The sequence below is a fragment of the Notechis scutatus genome, chromosome 10 (assembly GCF_049901735.1).
Source record: "Notechis scutatus isolate UNSWTSFEM ecotype Mainland chromosome 10, rNotScu1.2, whole genome shotgun sequence".
In the NCBI taxonomy this organism is placed as follows: Eukaryota; Metazoa; Chordata; class Lepidosauria; order Squamata; family Elapidae; genus Notechis; species Notechis scutatus.
Genome location: NC_142018.1, coordinates 19,570,169 through 19,592,719, shown reverse-complemented (window position 1 = coordinate 19,592,719; position 22,551 = coordinate 19,570,169). Strand labels below are relative to the sequence as shown.

The window sequence follows — 22,551 nt, the reverse complement described above, 5'->3', positions numbered from 1 at the left end:
CCCATGTCCTAAAAAGCCGAAGAAATATGTTTTCATTTATCTTTAAGCATGTTTATTTTATTTTCACATTACATAGGGAAAAAGTAGGGGATTGTATTCCCTGTGCAATTATTTCTCATTCTCTGGCAATCCTTGCTATGGATGCCAAGTCAACTTTATCTTAGAAAGATTGACAGGAGGGAATCAGTTCATTGCTCCAAGCCATGGGTTGGTTAAGCTGTATTTGTTGATTAAACCACAATGTTTCATTTCGCTCATCCAGCTAAGCCAAAATTAAACCAAGGCAGAACGCAGCATGTAGTTTAATGCCTTTGAATCATAGAAATGACAGCAGACATCTAATCAAATTTGTTCCCGTTAGCCGTTGTTGTTTTCTGCGATGATGTTTTTTGACCAAACAAAATCCGGAGGTCCACTTCTCGTCGATCATTGTTTATCACAGATGGGTCTGGATTCGCCTCCTTTTCAAAGTAGCCCAATACTTTATTTTTATTTTTTAAATTGGGGCTTCTGCTCAGGTTATATTTGTGTGCCGTTCCTAAATAATGCACGGTGTAGCTTACAAAAGCAGTGAGCAACCTCCAAACCATTCCTGCTTCTGATGAACTGCTAATTTTAAAGGAAGATTTATTTTATATTATGTATTAATGGTGCACTGAATTTCAGTGTTGTGGCTTGGCTTTGACCCATAAAACAAACCAACCAACCCGATAGTATAGAAATTATATAGAAATTAGCTGTGTAGTAATTTGAAACTACAGACTTAACTATGAGGCCCATAACTGGACGGAAGTACTCAAAGCTAGTCTTCCTCTCATTAGTAGCATGAACATTGGAATGACTTGAGAACTTTGGAGCTCTCCAAGGTCCTGCAAGGCTTACTCAACAATATTTCAGTTGTGTGTGTTTTTTTTGGGGGGGGGGGGAGTGTGAAGAAGTAAATAAAATGCAAAGTAGCAGAGGGGGGAAATGGAAAATCTCATTTTCATATGGACACAGCACGTGTGGCATTAAACCTTAACGTTCTGCAAAATCAATTGAATCTTCCCAATGTAATTCTGGTGACATCAGAAACAAGCTTTCTTAGGGTAATGTAGAAAATCTCCAAGGAAACGTGTTTGAAAAAGGAGTCAAATATTTTGATCGAGGGATGACTCTCTGTAGTGGTATGTGGGAAAGATCTTGGAGGCCAGGAGAAAAGACACAGCCAAGAGAATGATCAGATAAGAGGCAGCCCAGCCAACAATGAGTAGTGAGTGGGGCAGTCATCTCAACAGGAATCCTGTCTAAGTTCTCAGGCTATAAAAGTGATGGTGGGAGATTTGTACTTTTGGACTTGCAGGATTCTGTTAATGGAGCTCACCTGGTCATATTCCCTGTCTGGCCTACTTCACAAGGTTGACATTCTCACATGTGATGTTTTATAAAGGACTATTCTTTCTTCTCAGAATTCTTCTGCATTTCTTCTCAGACCCCCAAGACTAGGATCTCCCCTCCATCCCTACTTTTATGCAGTTCTTGAAGGAAATAGTTGTTGGAAACCATATACAGATACAGATAATTATTTTTAATAGCAGCCGTATTCATCGAAAACATTATCTATTTTCACAATAACTTTAATCGCTGTTGATTGTTTTGTATAACGCAAATTCCAGTCTTACCGTTCAACTAATTACATTTAAATCGATTAACATGATTAATTCACATCAATTTTGCACATGTTCAGTCATTAATGACTAGACAATCCTTGTGGTAGCTTTCAGTTGTCAAGTTCTATAACTCTGTGATGCAGCCGATATCACAACACATTTGTAATAACATTTAGATTGATTTTAATATATGTTCCCATAAATTAGGCATAATTAGAAAGATTTTCTTTGAAAAGAGGTATTTTCTTAACAACTTGGGTGGGTCAGTCCATTCAAATCAGCAAAATCCATTCTTTGACATTTTGGAAAGCAATGAAACCTGAAGAAGAGGTGTCAATTTTCCAAACAGAATATCAGTTAGGATACAAGCGTTAAGGCGACCCAACAGACTGTTAAATTTGTAGCTCTGCAAAAGTGAAGAAGTAACACACTGCTCATAATTAGGCACTAATTGTTGTTGTGTGACTTCTGGAGATTGCCTGACATTTCCTTGGCAAGGTTTTTCAGGAATAGTTTGCATTGCCTCCTTCCCAGGGCTGAAATAAAGTGATTGGCCCAAGGTCACCCAACTGACTTCATGCCCAAGGTGGAACTAGACCTAGAACTCACAGTCTCCCGGTTTCTAGCCTGGTGTCCTAATCACTGTCCCACCCTCGGTCTCTAGGCCAATGTTTCTCAATCTCTGGAACTTTAAGATGAATGGGCTTAACTCCCAGAATTCCCCAGCCAGTCTGGACTGCTACTTCCAGAATATTGGCTGGGGAATTCTGGAAACTGAAGTGCACAAATCTTGAGATTTGAGATTGAGAAACATGCTTTAGGCTCTAGTCAGAGGTCTGTGAAATATAACTAACAGGTTGGGGTGATATTTCAGAAGGAAAAACTCCCTGTCCCCCTCCCTTCCCTTCTTCTCTTCTTCTCTTCTCTCCCTTCTTCTCTCCTCTCCCCCTTCTCCTCTCCTCCCTCCCTTCTTCTTTCTTTTCTCTCTCTTCCTTCTCTCCCCTTCTCCCTCCTCTCCTCTCCTCCCTTTCCTGTCCCTTCCATTCTTTTTCTCTCTTCTCTTCCCTTCTTTTCTCCCCTTGTCCTCTCCCTCCTCTCCTCTCCTTTCCTGTCCCTTCCATTCTTTCCTTCTTTCCCTTCTTCTCCTCTCCTCTCCTTCCCTCCTCCTTCTCTTCTCTTTCTCTTCCTCTCTCTCTTCCCTCCCTCCCTCCTCCCTTCCTTCCCTCCCTTCCCAGCCTAAAATCCCTTCCATTAGACCCAATTCTTGACTTTTGAAGCCTCTGGATTCAGCCCCCTTCTTAAGAGAACTCCTCTCCTTCCATAGCTTTGGCATGTCCTGAGGCTACAAATTCAAGACTGTCGCCAAACAGATTTTAGCAAATCCTTTCCAATCCATGAATGGCCTTCGTGCCCAAAGACAGGAGTGTGCAAATTGAGAACGTGGCAAACAATCAGGGGTGAACAGCATCGCCCTAGTCATGAAAGCAAAATGTCCTTCCCTCAGCTAGGCTTTGGAGAGTGGAAGTTGCCCCCTTCAAGGGATCGAATGCATTTGTTATGGATGACAAGACAAACAGCTACCTGCATTTTTCAATAATTATGTTGGCCAGATCAGAGACGAATAGAAAATGAAGTGAATTCTTAATATCCTCGGATATTAGAAAGCAGCTTGTTTTCCTTTTTCATTTAGCCTTGCTGCGTGCCTTTGCTTTTCCTTTAATATATCTACAAATGCTTTAAACTCCGGGGTGATGACGTCCTGAACACATGAATTTTATCCTCATTTGGATTATGTAGAAAGGCTGGGCGGGGAGGTAGGTTGTGCTACCATGAAGCTAAATTTCAAAAACCTCCTGAAAGTCTTTGCTTCTGTTTATCCTTTCTATCTTAACACAATAACAGAATAATAACAGAGTGGGTAGGGACTTTGGAGGTCATCTAGTCCAACCTTTTGGACCTCAGGGACCCCCAAACTCACAATTTTAAATCCCGCGGACCAGAGACCCTGAGAAAATCCCCAAAAATGTCTGCAGGAAAATTCCCACCCACCCCCGTTTTCCTACCGATTGATCATTCTTTGTTTGGGATCGCAGGATACTGTCTTCAGCTCCATTCTCAGAGGGAGAGAGAGAGAGACTTTTGGCTTCATGCAAGGAAAGCAGCAGAAGCAACAGAAGTCTTTCTTTCTCTCCCCCAAATTCCGCCAGAAATGAGTTTTTGTGAAACTTGTCGTGCTGGCGCAGCCTTATGGAGCAGGAGGCCTTGCAGGGTGCAAAAGATTCATTTCTGGCAGAGTTTGGGGGAGAGAAAGAAAGACTTTTGCTGCTTTTCTTCCATGCAGCCAAAAGCAGAAGAAGAAGGAAGCAGAAAGAAGCAGCCTGGTGGCCAGATGAGGCGAGTGGGGCAAATTCCCCCCCTCTGCCCTTTCCTGCCTCCCCTCACTACCTTGTGTCATTCGCAATGCAAGTGACACAAGCCTTGTGTTCCCACACAGCCTGGATTAATTGCTTTGGGAGATGCTTTGGGGGTGACATTTCTCAGCAGACCACCAATTTTTTCTCATGGACCACCAGTAGTCCCCTGGCTCACTGGTTGGCAACCACTGTTCTAGTCCAGCCCTCTGCACAAGCCAATACCTCTCTGGATAAATGGCTGTCCAATTTCTTCTTAAAAATTTCGAACGATGGAGCACCCATAACTTCTGGAGGGAAGCCATTCACTGGTTAATTGTTCTCACTTTTAGTATATTTCTCCTTAGTTCTAAGTTGCTTCTCTCCTTGATGAGTTTCCATCCATTGCTTCTTGCCCTGCCTTCAGGTGCTGTGAAGAATAGGTCGACTCCCCTCTTCTTCATGGCAGATGCTAGAACTGCTATCATGTCATCTTTAGTCCTTGGAATCATGAGACCCTTTCAGCTTGCCAGGGTTGAATTCCTCCAAAGTGGTGCCATTTCTCCCTGTGGATCACTCACACCACTAGACCTAAGTTGGCTTAAAAATAAATTAAATGACTCCCTAATTCCTTTTGAAGGAGCAAATTCACAGGTGGATTGGAACAGCAACTAGGAGTGATCTTGTTGACATGTGAAAATAGAGCACCACATTTTGTTGTACACCAAGGGTTGCCTTTAGCTGATTTATGCAAAAGAAATTTAGAACCACGGTTCCATTGTCCTACTTAAAAAAAAAAACCATGTCTTGGATCTTGAGAAGAAGTGCTCAAGGGATAGGATTGGTGCCACAAAAAGCTAGGTTGTGTCCAACATCAACCATGGAAGCTCATAAAATGATGGAATCATTCCTATTCTCTCTGAATTTAATCTCCTTCATAAGTTGTGGTGCTTGTTCTGGAGAAAAATAGATGGAAGAAAGACTATCTACTGTATCTGCCCTGAAGCAGGATATAAATTAAATAAATAAAAACGCCTCTTCTGGATGCCAAACCTCTACAGTTCAAGGTTTTTCCCCAACTTCTTGTGATATTATTATACGTAATAGCACTCATTTAATAATGCCCATAATTGTATCCATTTCCCCTCTGTCAAATTAATTCTCACCCCTCCAGCCCCCTGCCCTCCACGAAGTTGTCTAAGAATAAAGCTGATTCCATCAATATCTTATTCCGTTCCCTTTTAATTATTCCAAGTGCTACCAGACTCTGTCACCGCCTTCTGGCTGAGTTCTGGATTAGTTAAATTAATGAGCCAGGAGAGAGAGAGTGAAAGAGAGTGAAAGAGAGGGAGGGAGGGAGGGGGAGAAAGAGAGAGAGAGAAAGAGAGAGAGAGAGAGAGGAGCTGCATTCTTGATTAAGTAGTGCTGGCTCAGGAAAGGGGAGGGGAAAAGGACAGGCAAAGAAAACTCAATAGTCAGTTTTATTATATCAAGAGTGCAGCCCATTCTCCCACCCCTCCAGCACAGTCCAGCCCTCCTGCTCTTCAGATAGAAAAATTCTTGGGCCAGTTCTGTTTGACAAGCCTTTGGCCAATTTAAGGACAGTTCCCCACCAGCTCTTTTTCAACTGGGCTTAATTAATCACCCCGTATTCTCTTTTTCCCCCCTGTTCTTTCCACTGGCCATCTTTTCTTTGTCAGGAAAGGCTGTTTAGTGTGTTAAATGAATAAAAATGGGCATGGAATGAAGAAATAAAATCCTTCGGGCCTTTTTTTTTTAATCATTTCCTTTTCTTAGTTCTCTATATTTTTAGCAACCCAAATAGATTCATTAAAGGTTTCCTTTGAAAAGGCAGAGCTTTCGCCTAACGGGAGGGGAAAGAGGGGAGGAGAGGGCAGGGAGGGGAGGAGATAATGATTAAAAGGGAAAAGGGAGGGAGGGAAGGAGGAAGAAAGGAAGGAGAAAGGAGATGGAGAAAGAGGAAAGGAAAGAAAGAGAAAGGAGAGGAAAGGAAAGGAAAGGGAAAGGAGATGGAGAAAGGGAAAGGGAAAGGGAAAGGAGGAGGGAGGGAGGAAAGAAGGAGAAGGAGAAAGAGGATGGGGAAGGGAAAAGAAGGAAGGAAGGAAGGAAGGAAGGAAGGAAGGAAGGAAGGAAGGAAGGAAGGAAGGAAGGAAGGAAGGAAGGAAGGAAGGAGATGAGAAAGGGAAAAGGGAAGGGAGGGAGGGAGGAAAGAAGGAGAAGGAGAAAGAGGATGGGAAAGGGAAGGAAGGAAGGAAGGAAGGAAGGAAGGAAGGAAGGAAGGAAGGAAGGAAGGAAGAAGGAAGGAAGGAGAAAGGAGATGGAGAAAGGGAAAGGGAGGGGAGGATGGAAAGAAGGAGAAGGAGAAAGAGATGGGGAAAGGGGAAGGAAGGAAGGGAGGGAGGGAGGGAGGGAGGGGAAGGAAAAGGAAGGAAGGAAGGAGAAAGGAGATGGAGAAAGGGAAAGGGAGGGAGGATGGAAAGAAGGAAAAGGAGAAAGAGGATGGGGAAAGGGAAAGGAAGGAAGGAAGGAAGGAAGGAAGGAAGGAAGGAAGGAAGGAAGGAGGAGGGAGGGGAAGGAAAAGGAAGGAAGGAAAGGGTTTTGAATGGCACTAATGTTTATTGTCACCACAATGTAGCCTGCCAATTGCATGTTGTTTTTGTAACCGAATCTTGAAGGCATCATGGCCTTTGTGAAGAGTGCAATCTACCACGCTGATAACAATCAGGGGTCAATTGTGGTTCTGTGATCTGTTGCCATCAACCTCACAGGCGGGCAACCGATCCCCCTGAAGCAAAACAGAGATGGCAATTAGATAAGCGAGCTTTGAGAGAGCCTGATTTTTCCAGGCTCAGCATCCAAGAAGGGCGAACAATTAATATTTCCTCGACGGTTTTCTCTCATTTGAAAGGAGGAGGGAAACGAGATCTCTGATCTCAGCCCCTCTTTGCAAGCTTATATTTGGCAGAAGCATCTCATTGATTGGAGGTTAATGCTCGGTTGTTTCAAGTCTTGATGTTCTGGCTCAGCAACTGAGCCTCCTAACCACAGAAGTCGCCAAAGGAGGAATGACTTATGACCTTAATGTCAATGTTCCCTCTTTGCACATTTCAGAAGTAAACAGAGAAGTTTAACACTCAGGAACTGGAGAACTGTTGCAGTGACCCAAACTAATGCCACCATCTAATTAATTGGATGTTGACTTCAGTGATCCAATACCCAGCCAAAGATCTCATTTCACGGAGGAATCTCCATAAAATAGATATACTGATACAAAGAGGGCAGCCTTTCACCAATTTTAATTGTGTCACCTCTAGTAAGTTTACCTTTTCTATAAATATTTGATGAAGATTTGCACCAAGAGCTCCAATTGCAACGGGGTTGTTTTCTCCCTAATTCATAGTCAGTAAATGAATGGTTTTGCAAGACAAGGATTTACCTGCAGTTAGTTTGAGGGCGTGATTTCTAGTGACAACTTTAATTCTTCTTGAGAAGAAGACCTGAGAGACGATCGGCCCCCAAAAAGCTGAAGGAGGTGAAAGTATCTTATTATCAAATAATAAATGGAACCTGTCCAGGTTTTAGGGTGGGTTCACCTGAGAAGGATGCGAGAAGCTTAAAAGGTGGGGAGGAATTCTAAGAAAGCTTCAGTGTCTGTTATATATATATGAAATGCCACTCATACATCATCACAAAATCTCCAGAACCGTAAAACGTATGTTCCTCTTGACTTCTAGGTGCTCACTAAGAAAGGATTTTTGAAATGGCCATCAGAGCTATTAGTATTTCCTATATTATTATTATTAACACGCTCTGATGCTAAGGAGTTCTACTCCCCCTCCCCACCTGAAAAGAAATCTGTTCCAAATGCAAAACACAAGCAGAGGAGTTTCAGTTTCAGTTTCACAGCAGCAGCCAGCTTTAGTACAGAACAGTTGAGCTAAGCCATGCCCAGGCTCCTTGCTGTCTCCTTCTTGCTCACACAGCAAATACTCTTTCCATTTCCAAACAGCCCCCAACTCTCTCACACAGTGACAGGACACTAGCCAGATGAATACCAATGGATGCTGGTAGGCAGAGGCAGAATTTCCCCCCCGCCCCCCCAAAACTAAGCCCAACCACATAGTTTTGTAGCAAAACATCGGTATTGAGCTAGTCCTTAATATTTTAATATTTTCTTAAGTTGGTTGATGTCAGTGTGATGTCTCTTCGGTTATTGCCATATCAATGTAACCCTACTTTTTTTATAACAGCAATGAGGGATATAGCATGTTCTAATCCTTACTATGCATAACTTTGCAACCTGTTTCTTTTTTCTCTTTCCGTTGAAAAGAATGCTTGAAGATGACTTGAAACTCAGCAGCGATGAAGACGATAATGATCAGGTAAGCTTTTTAAGAAACCCCAAACTTCCAAGCTTTGCTTTTCAAATGTAGCTTCCCTGATACGCTTAATTTCACACTTTTCTTCATTGTGGGCCTTCTGGACCTTCTGTTATCCAAGAGTTCCTTGGTTCTCCTTGCCCTTCAAAGTGACTTACTTCTCCCACTGGTTAACATTGTGTTCCTCTTGCAACTCATCAAACGCACATCCTACCTGGGGGATTATTATGATATCAGTTTTGGATTTCCGATGGCACTTATGGGAAAGATGTGGCCTCAGAGCCAGAGATAGGCAACCAGATGGCTTTCGTTGTGGCTCCAGGCGCTCCTTGTGACATAACTGTCAAAAATCAATGGCACCCTACCAGAGGAAAACCCAGAGAATCATGTTGACTAGAGGCCATAAGCAGAAATGTCCTACACTCCCTCTCCCTGCAAATCCAAGAAAAAGCAAAAATTAAAGGTAGACAATTCCATTTGCATCGTTTGCCCTTTATAAACCTCCACTCACCTTCTCAAATTTCCAGTGTGTGGAATTTCTCCCATGCTGTGAAAAAAAAGTCTTTAGACACTTTTGGGAGGTGTTCAAAATAGACAAGATAACAGGTCACGAGAGGAGCATCGTAAAGAGGAGCATCTCCAATGTCAATCTCACTTCCATGGCTACTATCACCATCCTGTTCTGACCCAGGCTTCGTCAAACTTAATGAAACACAAACTAATTTGGAAAGCAAAACCTATTTTAATGCAACGCTGGGAACTCCTTGCATTCCCTGCCAGAACTAATTATAAACAGTTCCCCCAGATAAGAGTATGCCTTTCAGTGCTGTAGAATGCTGCCAAAAAACAGAAGTCCAATTAATTATAACATAAACCAACAAACGTCCCAGAAAAAAACCAACCAGAGTTCACAGAGCTTCAAGAACGACTCGGAAAATATTGAACTACTTTGCTTCCTGCAAAGCTTTTGTCATTGAGGTCTGACTTTTATCCCTTATGGGAGGGGCAATCACCTCCCAGCCTTACTTCCAAGTCGCCCCTTTTGTCTCAGCTGTTCTTGCCTTCTAGCAGCTCTGTGCATGCGCGCACTGGGAACAGGCTCCCCTTGTTCCTCTGCCTCGCTGCTGCCAGACTCTGGAGGCTACAGAGTCAGCACCCCACTCCCAGGTGGTCCTGGCCCCATCTCTGCATCGGATGCAGGACCCTTGTCCGAGTCTTCTCCAGACTCCTGGACTGGTCCCCTTTCTTCCCCACTGTCCGACTCCGCTGCCATCTGCACCGGCTGCCGGCGAACCACAACACATCCCTCCTGATGGTTTTGCAGCACCATTCCACAGGATTTGCAAAGCTGATTTATGGGAAATTATGGGAAAGAAGACTGCAGCAGCAATCCAAGGAATAGTTTCACATGTGTTCAGTTCATGACGTGTCCCATCTAGTCAGCTTGGAGGTTCTTAGCACCTCTTATGGATGCTGTGTTGATGTTGTATCAACGCAGCAGCCAGTGAGTTACTCAGACCCACCATCCATGGGGGAAAAGCAACGCCTTGTAGCATTCTTTTCAGGAATAACTCAACCCTTTTCTTGCTGGGTTAAGAAGATTATTATTATTTTTTGGCCGTCCCAGTTAAGTGTAGCAGATTCTAGTGTTTTAAGCAATAAATGCTTCCCATTTTTCCCCTCCTCCTTCTCCTTCATTCTTTGTTCGCTTTCTGCTTAAGAAACAGGCCTCTTAACCTTTGAAATGTCTGCCCTTAATTTAAAGCACATTGCTGGCTTTTGGACCACAGGAACTTCGACACCCCTCAGTGGGTTTGCCCCATTGTTTTCTGCATTTTTGGCAGAACGGAAGGTGGGAGTGCATTATATATATATATATATATATATACATGTTTTGCTTACACGATCCTCTTCTACACATGGGGCAATCAGATCATATTACATTAAAACCTCCCACCGATTAGCCAATCTACTCGGAATTTTATTTATCATTGCTCTGTTTGTGTTGGATAATTACAAACAAACAAACAAAGAATCATTGAAACGCTGGGTGGCTTTGAAAATGGGAGGTTAAGTGCTGCTTCTCTTTAAATTCTTAGAGAAGGGAATCTCTGCAAGCCAATAATTTCTGTGTGTGTGAGAGAGAGAGTTTAATTCTGCTTAAAAGTTAGCTCATTGGCAATTAAGGCCATCCTTTTTTGAAAAAGAAAACCGCCTTAAGTTTCTCCTTTCAGTAGCAAATCCTGTTCCCATTCACTCCTTTTTAACTCCTCTCTCTCTCTCTCTCTCTCCACCTTTCTCTCTCTCTCTAAAAAGCTGTTTACCTTCCAGACAAGAGAAACACACAACCTATTTATTGTGTTATCAGTGGAAGCGCTGAGAAGCCATTTCTCAGTCGTGACATCAATAGTGAACAAACAAGTGAAGACCAAGGTCAGCTCCTCAAGGCGATTGGGAGGGAGGGGGAGAAATCAGATGGATGAGAGTGAAACCAACTATCAATAACTCTGATAGAGTATTTGAATACAGAGTTGTTTACTTGCAACAGAGCTTCATTGGAGGCTTAGAGATAATGATGTCGCTATAAATAGAATAAATTCCTTTTTTAAAAGGAGAAGACCTCTTTTCCTTTTATAATGAGGCTTTGCTAGTAAGGGACCAAATCATCTGAAGAAATAATTATTCTCCTCCTCCTCCTCCTCCTCCTCCTCCTCCTCTTCCTCCTCCTCCTCCTCCTCCTCCTCCTCCTCCTCCTCCTCCTCCTCCTTCTCCTTCTCCTTCTCCTTCTTTTTTGAGCATGTCAAAGTTCAGCCTGGAAATTTTGGGCAGAGGCAAAAGTTCACAAACCTTGTGGTTTTTTTTCCTGGAAGCCAAAATTAGCTTAATTTAAGACCCTGAAGTTTAGATCCCCCATAGACAACAGCTATAGATGTTCGACACCATCAGGAAAAAACAGGAAAGGACATTTTTTTAAAAAAAACAAAAACAAAACCTTTTTCATCTTCCATTTTGAGGGGAAGAAGAAGAAGAAGATTTAATGAAAACTTCCTAAATAAGCCAATGGAGATCTTCTTGATTAAAATGGCCCTCTTTCAATAAGTGGTTTGATCTGATTCAAACTGGAAGCCAGAAGCCAGCTCGTCAAGATGGAATCTTTCATTATATTAAGATATAAAAGGATTTATTTAGTTTTACCTTGAGAAGTGGTGTGAATTTTTACCTTGGCATATGAGCCATGGCTTTGAATGTAGGGCATTTGAATTCCACCCATTAAGCAAATCAGGGATAACCATGAAAGAACACAGAATAATAGAGTTGGAAGGGACCACGAAGGTCTGCTAGTCCAACCCCCTGCTCAAGCAGGAGACCCTACACCATTTCAGACAAATGGTAGTCCACTCCCTTTTTGAAAGCCTCCATTGATGGAGCTCCCACTTCTGAAGGCAAGCCATTCCATTGGTTGATTACCAGTCTTACCAGTCAATGACTACTTCAGCTTCAACCGCAATAATACAAGAGAACACAACAGATATAAACTAAATGTAAACCACTCCAAACTTGATTGCAGGAAGTACAATTTCCGTGGTCGGACCAGAAGCCGTACCACAGCTGCATCACTACCCACTTCAAACCCCTCCGACCCATACATGAAGCAAACGGACAGCCACCATGAAGACGTGGCACGACCACGAACGCGAAGCCAAACAACAGGATCACAGCTCACCAGCTCAAATCCCCCGGCAACTAAGACTAACCTGAGCACAACCAAGCCCCCACCTGAACAGAACACACCCCCAGCCAATCAGAACACAGCTAACCCCCCCAACCAATCAGAACACAGCCAAACCCCCACCCAATCAAGTCACACCCCCACTAGCAGTTAAAAGGAAGAAGCAGCTGCAAGCTCACATTACTCCGAGAAGCACAAAGCCGAAGACACAAGCCTGAAGATGAGGAATGAGATTTTGTCGAAACGTCGCCTAGATACTTCCAATTTTACACAGGAGAAAACCCGAATAACCAATAACCACACATATATGTGTGTGTGTGTGTGTATGTGTGTATATATGTATATGTATATGTATATGTATATGTGTATGTATGTATGTATATGTATGTGTGTGTGTGTGTGTGTGTGTATGTATATATATATGTATATGTATATATATATACCAGGAACAAAACAAAACTCCCTAGCCCTTCGTAGGAATGTTATAACCAAAGCTTTTTATGTCGATAACAGCCAGCAAAGCACTCTCTTCATCTCTCATGCAGAAATCTCATTTTTTTTTTTTTTTGCCTTCCCCTTTTCTCACTGGAGAATTCTCCATTGATTGAGAGAAGGAAAGAGAGGCAGGACTGCTGTGAGTTCCCCGGAGAAGTTCAATAAAGGAGACCTTGATCATAAAGGAGAATCTAAGGGCGACTAGGAAAAGTTGGCTCAAAGCACCAGCGTCTGCTGTGAACAGAAGGATGGTTTTAACTCGTGGCTCTCTTTTCCCGTCAGCAGCAGGAACAGACACACAAACCACAACTGTCAAACGCCAGTCGGGGGTGGGGGGTCTTCAGAAATCCATTCCCTCTTGGCTTGTTGTTCCCTTGTCCTCTTGAGATGAGGAGCTGATCTGCTCCTTCTCTTGAAAAGGTTTCACACGCTGGAATCGGTAGTCGCGATGGGCCATGCTCAGGGGTGGGCTTCAAAGTTTTTAGCAAAGGGTTCTCTGCCCGGTTGCTGGTGGGCATGGTCATGGTGGGTGTGGCCTAGTCAGCCTCCTGCACCACAGCGGGGGGAGACATTTTTGCCCTCCCCGGACTCCGGAGGCTTTCCTCGAGCCTGCTGGAGAGTGAAAACGGCCTCCCCGAGCTCTGGAGGCTCCCTGGAAGCTGGAAACAGACCCATTTCCGGCCTTCCCGAACTTCCGGGAGGCCCATTTTTCACCCTCTCCAAGCCTTTGTGTGTGCCCTGCCCTTACCTGCATCCAAAATTGGCCCTGTGGGGACTCCTGGGTGGGGCAGGGCGGGGCGGGTGAGGCCAGCCAGGCGTGGGATTTGGGGGTTCTTTGAATTGCACAGAATCTTAGCTAGGGAGGCTCTCGTGTTTTCAGCTGAAGTCGCCCCGCAGAATTTTGGGGACAATCCTATATTAGACAAGTGTTTCTGTTGAAGCTGATGTGAGAGAGGAGGAAAGACAGGGACCTATAACCATAAAGATATATCCCTCAGGACATTACCCAGCAAAGTGGCCGAATTGCCTATCTCGATCTGCTCCCCGTTTTTCAATCACTTTAATCATCTTAACGCCCATTTTGAGAGTCCAAATTAGCAGCCGATGTATGTCACCCTGTTAATGTCCCAGGGGGGTCACTTCAGGCAGGTACCTGCCCTTCAGAGTCTAATCTCCCCATTTCAGTTCCACTGTTGCTGAGACGGTAATGCCGAGTCTGGGCTTAAACTACAGTTAGGAGCTCCTTTCCATGCTTGGTAAAGTGTGTTTTCATCAAAGATCATACATTTTCTCATTAGTATCTTAGAACGCAGAATCGTAGGATTGGGAGGGACCTTGGAGGTCTTCTAGTCAACCCCCCCTGCTCAAGCAGGAGATCCTAGACCAGGAGTCTTCAAACTTGACAACTTTAAGACTGGTGGACTTCAACTCCCAGAATTCCTCCTCCAGTCATGTTAGCCCAGGAATTCTGGGAGTTGGAAGTCCACCGGTCTCAAACTGGCCAAGTTTGAAGACCCTTGCCCTATACCATTTCATACAAATGGTTGTCCAATCTCTTCTTTAAAACTTCCAGTGTTGGAGCGACCCACAACTTCTGGAGCCAAATCGTTCCACTGATGAATTGTTCTCACTGTCAGGAAATTCCTCTGTGGGTCTAGGTTGGATCTCTCTCTCTAGTGATCTTCCAACGGTTACTTCTTGTATTTAGATAAGGTTTATTTTGTTTTATTTATTTTATTTTATAAGTATTACTTTAAGATTGCTTTAAGGGAAGTCCCATCATTGTTGGATTCCTTTGGGTTTTATGATTGTGGGGCCACTTCCCTATCTAGCTATCGGTCTGTCTGTCTGTCTGTCATCTATCACCTATTTATCGTCTAGCTATCATCTACCCATCCATCTATCTATATCTATCTATATCATCTATTTAAGTATCATAACCTATCATCTATCATCATCTATCTATCAACATCTAGCTAGCTAGCTATCATCTAGCAAGCTATCATCTATTTAACTAGCATCGTCTATTATCTATCTTTATCTATCTATCATCATCTATCTATCATCGTCCATCAATCAATCAATCATCTATCCATCTATCTATCCTCTATTTAACTGCCTGTCTGCCTGTCTATCTATCTATCTATTACCTATCATCTCTCTGTCCCACTATCTCTATTTCTATCTGTAGGAAAGATGCTTCAGATGAGATCCTTTGGGGGTGATGCAAGGCCAAGGACCTCCATCTGGTGGCACAGTCTTAGCAGTGCTAAGGAAGGCCTGCCTCCTCACCTCCCCCCCCCCTTCCACCTGCCCTTCCCAGTTTTCCCGCAGTGGCAGCCTCTTATTTCCCTCTCAGCCCTCCCTGCAATCTTTGTGGATGGCCTGTGCTCTTTGTGAACAAAGCCAGGAGACGAATAGAAAACACGGCAAAGGCACATCACCTAGGTAGAAAATTTGAATTCAGAACGTTTTGCAGAAGATGCCATTAAAGCGGGCCTCTGCTCTTCTCTCTCTCCTTCTCTCTCCCCTCTCTCTGTCTCCCTCTCTCAGTGTCTCTCTCTCTCTCCCCCCCCGTCTCTCACTCTTTCCCCTTCTCTCTCCCTCTCTTTCTCTCTCTTGTCTCTCTCTCCCTCTCCCTCTCTCCCCCGCTCTCTTCTCTTTCTCTTTGTGTCTCTCTCTCCCCCTCTCTCTCTGTCTCTCTCACTCTTTCCCCCCTCTCTCTTGTCTCTGTTTCTCTCCCTCCATCTCCCTCTCTCCCTCCTTCTCCCCCTCCCTCCCTCCCTCCCCCTCCCTCTCTCTCTGTATATATGCATGAAAGCATCAACATGGAAATCTCCAACCGCTTAAACAGTTTGATAGAGTCTCGCCTTTCTGCCATCCATGCCCCCAGCGGTGTTGCTTAGCAACATTTTAATTCAAGAAGAATGGAAGGAGATGAAAGTCCCTGTAGAGAGAAACAGAAATAAGAAGGCCCGTTGACAGATGATCTGAGTTGTTTCTTCTAATATACTGTGAGGATCACCAGGGCTTTTCATGAATGATAAATGGACTGTATACAGATCAATGGATCCCAATAATAATAATAATAATAATAATAATAATAATAATAATAATAATAATAATAATAATAATAGGTTGGTTTTTTGTGTTTTTTAAAAAAACAAAACCAGGTTCAATCACTAAAGCAGCACAGAAAGCACCGGAGGGGTCATCATTTAGAAAATTCGGAGCGTGTTTTCTCTCGGAAGGGTTTCACTGGGAGAAACCGATCTGAACATTTGGCTTTTTTTTTTTGTGCTCTTTTTTTGTTAGCTGCTGGCTGATCAAAACAGCTTGGAGGCAAAAGCTGCCCGGCTCCCTGTTCAATGATATTTATAATTTTTCCTGATCTTGTTTTAAGGCCAACAATAGTGAAGTTAATATTAATTTCACTGCTGTGGAAATTGCTCTGAGTGAATTGGTTTGGATCAGCGTGTTGTTGCTCTTTCTGGAACTAAATAGAATAGAATAATCTTTATTGGCCGAGTGTGATTGGACACACAAGGAATTTGTCTTGGTGCAAATACGCTCAGTATACATAAAAGAAAAGATACATTCGTCAAGAGTCAAGAATCATCAGGTACATTAGGAACAATCAGAGAAATGTCTTTGCATCCAAATCTCCTTAAATTCAGACATTCATATAAATATAACACACACACACACACACACACACACACATCTATACCTTATATTTATGTGTGTGTGTATGTGTGTGTATATTATATATACCTACTTACTAAACTTCCTCTTATCTCTCCCTCTCTATCATCTCTCTATCCAACACAGACACACATTTATACACATATACATACACATGTACATCTATGTACATATGTATATACATTTATATACATGAACATTTATGTGTGAATAGATAGCTAGATGAGTGTCTGTTTGTGTGTGTGTGAGAGAGAGAGAGATAAGAGAAAGATTGGTAGGAAGGAAGGAAGGAGGGAGGGAAGGAAGGAAGGAAGGAAGGAAGGAAGGAAGGAAGGAAGGAAGGAAGGAAGGAAGGAAGGAAGGAAGGAAGGAAGGAAGGATGGGAGGGAAGGAAGGAAGGAAGGAGGGAAGGAGGGAAGGAGGAAGGAAGGAAGAATGGGAGGGAGGGAAGGAAGGAAGGAAGGAAGAATGGGAGGGAGGGAGGGAGGAAGAAGGAAGGCAGGAGGAAGGGAAGGAAGAAAGGAGATAGGAATAGGAAGGAAGGAAGGATTACCCAGAGAGACAAACAGACGGAAAGATAGATACAGCTCAATGAAATTACTTTCTTCTCTTGCCTTGAATTCTGCTTAATTTATGGCTGGATCCATCACATGGATGATTTCCTGTTCTCTGAAATAGATGGTCTTCCTTACCAAGAGTCATTTGTGTTTTCCTTGCCCTCTTCTTTCCAAAAGGTTACTCTTGACTAAGGTTTGCTAACCGTTCTCTCACTTTCCTTCTTTCTTCTTCTTCTTGTTTTTTTTTTAATTCATAGACCACAGAGAAGACAAAGCCTCGAAACATTCCTGCAAAGTAAGTGATTTTTTTTATTATATAAAAAAAAACTCATTGAAAAAGGAGCAGGGTGGAAATGTATTGAATTTCAGGAAAAGAGAGAGCCAATCAAAACCTGACATCCAGGCTACTCTGCGGTTGTTGCAATAAAAAAGAGGGACCATGGCTGGTAAAAACATGGTCAACAAGAATAACCTTAGTTTATGAGTTTCTCATGGATGGCATGCCCCAATCTTTGCATAAATTAATATATGGCACCTATGATTATCAATGATATTAGATGTGATATCTGTAAAAAGCTGTTGAATAATAATAATAATAATAATAAAGATGCACATCTGCCTATCAATAGGTAGGCAGATAGGAAGGACTCATAGGAAGACAGAAGTGCCAAATCCAGTATGAACATCTGGTTAACTGCGACTGAACCAATAATAATGGTTTTAGGGAGTCCTAAAAGAAGAGCTTCAAGAACCTGTTATGCACAAGTTTAAAAGCATTCCTTGCTGTGCTGTAGTCCTAAAATTTGGGAGATGATTGATTAGTTGATTCCTTGATTCATTGGTTGATTCATTGATTGATTGATTATGTGCCATCGAGTTGGTGTTGACTCTTTGTGATTGCGGAAGAAGATTTTCTGCAAGACAGGTTGTCCCCAACAAGTTCTTCCTATCGCCACTGTAACTGAGTCAAATGCATCTTGATGTTGGTCATCCTCTTCTCTTCCATTTTCCCAACATTATAAACTTATCCGGAGAGCTCAGTGTGACAATTTGACCCTTGTCATTTGTGTCTCAAATGATATTCCTGGAAGTTGGGTCCAGACTTCCATGGAGATTGTCCTACCTTCAAAACTTGTGGAATGGGAATAAGAACTGGAATGGAATGAATGGAACAGAACACAATAGAATAATAGAATAATTTATTGGCCAAGTGTGATTGGATACTCAAGGAATCGTATAAGCTCTCAGTGTACATACAAACAACAAAGTAAGATATATAATATAATCATAAGATACCGATAAGAGAAGGTAGTAGAAAAGTTGAGAAGGATGATAGTCATTTAAGTTGGAAAAACTCCATCAGATATCTTGAGTTCCTACTTGTTCCCTCCCAAGAAGGTTGCATTAAGTGAAACGAATCTCAGCAACTCAAAGATTTCTCTATTCCAGCCTGAAACTGTTGTGCTTCCCCAAAAACTTTGTTTTACAGAGCAACAGCCTGCAGAAGGAAGCTTTGCTAGGGTGGGTTTGGTGATTGGTTTTTCTTTTCCCTCTTTGTTTTTGAAAAGAACTGACATTTCTATTATTCCCCAACACGATCAGAGATTCCCCTTGAATATTAATGTGTCTCAGCTTCCACTTGGCAGCATTTAGTCACTTCCAATGTCACTGCGAGTGACGAATATTCATATTCCTCTTAACATATGGGACCGATGACATACATTTTTTTAAAAGAGAGCTTTCTTATGAAGACGTATGGGACAGGATGCTTCTTGCCACTGCGAATGGCTGTTGGTTAAAAGCCGCACTGTCACAACTGGAGCTGAACTTAACTGTGGTTGACATCTTTTACAAGACGGGGACGGGGAGAGAGATGAAAGGAAGTTTCTCTGTTGTTCCTACTTGAAAAAATGAAAACAAAAAAGCACCATTCCTTGCTCATACACTTTTTGCTGACTCGGTGGCTTTCTACGGAAGTCTCGGTGGCTTTCTGTGCATTGCGAAGGCCTGGTTTCATCCCCCAGAAGCTTGTGGCTTTTCAACATGAAAGAAAAGTCTTCGGCAAAGACATGAAGGAAGATTTTGTGAGTTGGATTTATGTTGAAACATGAAGTGGTTAACTATCCAACCCGTCTGTGCTCCTCTGTTTGAAATTGGGATGCTGCTGCCATTCTGTATCCCATTCAGCCAGGGGGCTTCAAACTTGACAGCTTTCAGACTTGTGGACTTCAACTCCCAGAATTCTTCCTCCAGTCATGTTAGCTCAGGAATTCTGGGAGTTGAAGTCCACAAGTCTTAAACTTGCCAAGTTTGAAGACCCTTGATCTATCTATGTACCTATTATATCTATTCTATCTATCTATCTCTTTCTATCTATCTATTCTACCTCTCTTTATCTATCTATCTATCTATCTATCTATCTATCTATCTATCTATCTATCTATCTATCTATCTCTCTCTCTCTCACTCCATCTATTCTATCTATCTCTCTTTCTATCCATCTATTCTACCCCTCTTTCTCCATCTATCTAACCCAGGGGTCTTCAAACTTGACAGCTTTAAGACTTGTGGACTTCAACTCCCAGAATTCCTCCTCCAGTCATGTTAGCTCAGGAATTCTGGGAGTTGAAGTCCACAAGTCTTACACTTGCCAAGTTTGAAGACCCTTGCATTCAGCATTTAGGGAGAAGCCGGGAATCCCTTTTTTCGGTCATGCAAACCTTGCTTGGGATGTGTTTAGCAAGAGTAGATAAAAAGTACTGATGATGTTACCTACTTTAGGTCATGCAACGTCTGCAACAAAACAACCAAGCTCAGAAAGCATCAAAGACCCTACAATTGTCCTCCTCCTCTCTTCTAGCACTGCTGATGTTACCTAATTTGGGTAATGAAACATCTGCAAGGAAACAACCAACTATAAAGAACATTAAGGACCCTATAGTTTTCCTCCTCCTCCTCTTCCTCCTCCTCCCTTCTAGCTTTGATGAAGTTATCTAGTTTGGGTAATGAAACATCTCCGAGAAAACAACCAACTATAGAGAGCATCAAGGACCCCTCATGTCTAACATCTCCGTTGCTTTGGTGATTGGTTGACTGGTCATTATGTTTGTTTTCTAAATTATGGTCCAGTTGGAAATATTTCCTAACTCTAAGGGCAGCTCAACGAAAGAATTAGAGACTTAGGAAAGTGGTGGGATCCTCAACCCTGGATGAGTTCACACAGAAGATAGACTGCCATCTGTCAAGGATGCTTTAATTGGCATTCCTGGGTTGAACAGAAGGTTGGCCTCAGATGCTTGAATTGCTCCTCCCCAACACTAGGAGTTAATGTTTTCAGGATTTTACTGTGTATTTCAATGATTGTTGGCAGAACATTCTCATACCATAAGCTTCCCAGCAGCATGCTAGAAGACTATTTTCTGATAGTTGGAGTTTCGTACCTCATGATGAGACAATCCTCAGTGTGAGGAAATATTTATGCAAACCTTTAGATGAATTCTCCTCCTCCTCCTCCCATCCTCCCTCTTCCCCTCCTTCTACATCTCCTTCTTCTATAAATGTCTCAGCATTAGGCCCATAAACCAACTACTTTGCTGATTCTTCTATCTGTGATCGTACTAGTACTAGAGATAGATAGATAGATAGATAGATAGATAGATAGATAGATAGATAGATAGACAGACAGACAGACAGATAGAGGCCAGGTGAGGCCAGGCATGACAAGGAGTGGCTGGGAGGGGAGGGGAGGGGTGAGGCAGGGCCAGGCATTGCGAGGAGAGAAGAGGCCGAGTGATCGAGGCACCCCTTGACATGTGACGTTGAGTTGGCCATGCCCATCCAGCCACACCTACCCAGCTGGACATTAGGGCAGAGAACCAGCTGTTAAATTATTTGAATCCCAACACTGGATCATTCAGAGAGAGAGAGAGGGAGAGAGAGAGATGGAATAGATAGATGGGGAGACAGAGACAGAGAGAGGGGGGGAGAGAGACAGACAGACAGACAGACAGACAGACAGACAGTCAAGGAGAGAAATTATATTGACAGGCATTTCTTATCTCACGGATTTTCTTCTAATATACAGTTTTGCTAATATTTTTTTAATTGCCTTGCAATTATACATATTATAGCTCTAGATGCTGGTATAATTAAGGAGAGAATTGCAAAATTACCCGAAGGGGCAGAATGGGGACAGGCAAATTTGGTTGTGTCTAGATTTCATTTTCTTTTTAGTTTCTCCGCAGCCACAAAGTGCATTTCCCTTGGCCTTATATTGCCAGACTAGCTAAGGCAATTGAAGTTTGGGGGGTAGGTGGGAGTAGGTTGTGCTGTGTGGAAAACCAGAAAAATTTGGAAAGAAGGTTTAAGGAAGAAAATGGATGCCTTTGCAAAGGATTAAAAATGAAAGCAAACTGGGAGAAGAATCTGTCCCATTCTTTGCAAGTTGCTGGGAGGTAATGGGTAACGTCACAGCCCCCACTTTATCCCTTAGTGTCACATAAGCCATCCCAAAGCACCTATTGATCTTATCTACATGAGTGGAGCTCTGTTGTAAGAGGCAGAAAAGAGATAACCCTGACTTAAATAACGTGTCTTTGTTAGCCAAAAGCAGGATAAAATTGGCGAGAACAAGAAAATAAAACTAGCAAAGGAAATTAAAGGGGACGTTGACTATGATTTCATAAAACAAACAAATGTATTTTGCACTATTTTGTCTGGGCTGGTTACATCCTTCTTAAAGGGGCATCAGATTTGTTCAATTTGTTAGAGGGGAAAAAAATCATAGAGATCGAAGATCTGAACTATAATGACATGCACGGAAACTAAGTCATGCTTGTTCTTTCCTTTCTTGCAACTCTTGTAAATTTACGGCTGAAAGTCCAAATTTCCTTCCCCTGCCTCGCATCTACTCTGTTGCCTCTTTCATTGACCAAGACAATTAAGTGAGTCTTTCAAACGCTAACAATGTTTTTCGTCTTCCTTCCCATACCAATATTAAGGAACTTTGGTGGTTTTAATTTTATTCATATGGAGCGGGGAAGATAGATTAGATAGGTGAGAGAGAGATGAGCAAGAAAGGGAGGGAGGGAGAGAGAGAGGGGGGGGATATAGATCAGGGGTCCCCAAACTTGGCAACTTTAAGACTTGTGAACTTCAACTCCCAGAATTAGCTTAGCTGGCTGGAGAATTCTGGGAGTTGAAGTCCACAAATCTTAAAATTGCCAAGTTTGAAGACCTCTGATATAGATACAGACAGACAGATAGATACATATGGTAGATAGATGACAGATAGATGACACTTGGAAGGTGGATATGGATGTATAGAGATAGATAGATAGATAGATAGATAGATAGATAGATAGATAGATAGATAGATAGATAGATGATAGATAGATAAATAGATAGATAGATAGATAGATAGATAGATAGATAGATAGATAGATAGATAGATAGATAGATAGATATAGAGAAAAAAAGAAAGAGAGAGGTAGGTAGAGAGAGATTTATAGATGACAGGGATATAGGGTTATAGAGAAAGAGAGAGGGGGCGAGATATATATACAGAGATGAGATACAATACATATAGATGCAGATGGCATACATGTAGATGTTCTCTCATTGGCC

The 22,551-nt window shown here is 42.5% G+C and overlaps 1 protein-coding gene across 2 annotated transcripts in view; it reads left to right on the top strand.

The window, feature by feature from the left end:
• Positions 1-22,551, top strand: part of AFF2 (ALF transcription elongation factor 2) — a 247,666-nt gene that overhangs the window by 179,495 nt on the left and 45,620 nt on the right. For both annotated transcript variants that reach the window (XM_087972231.1, XM_087972230.1), the window contains exons 8-9: positions 8,391-8,442; positions 17,184-17,221. In XM_087972231.1, the coding sequence (XP_087828357.1) occupies positions 8,391-8,442; positions 17,184-17,221 (90 nt within the window). The remainder of the gene's footprint in view (positions 1-8,390; positions 8,443-17,183; positions 17,222-22,551) is intronic.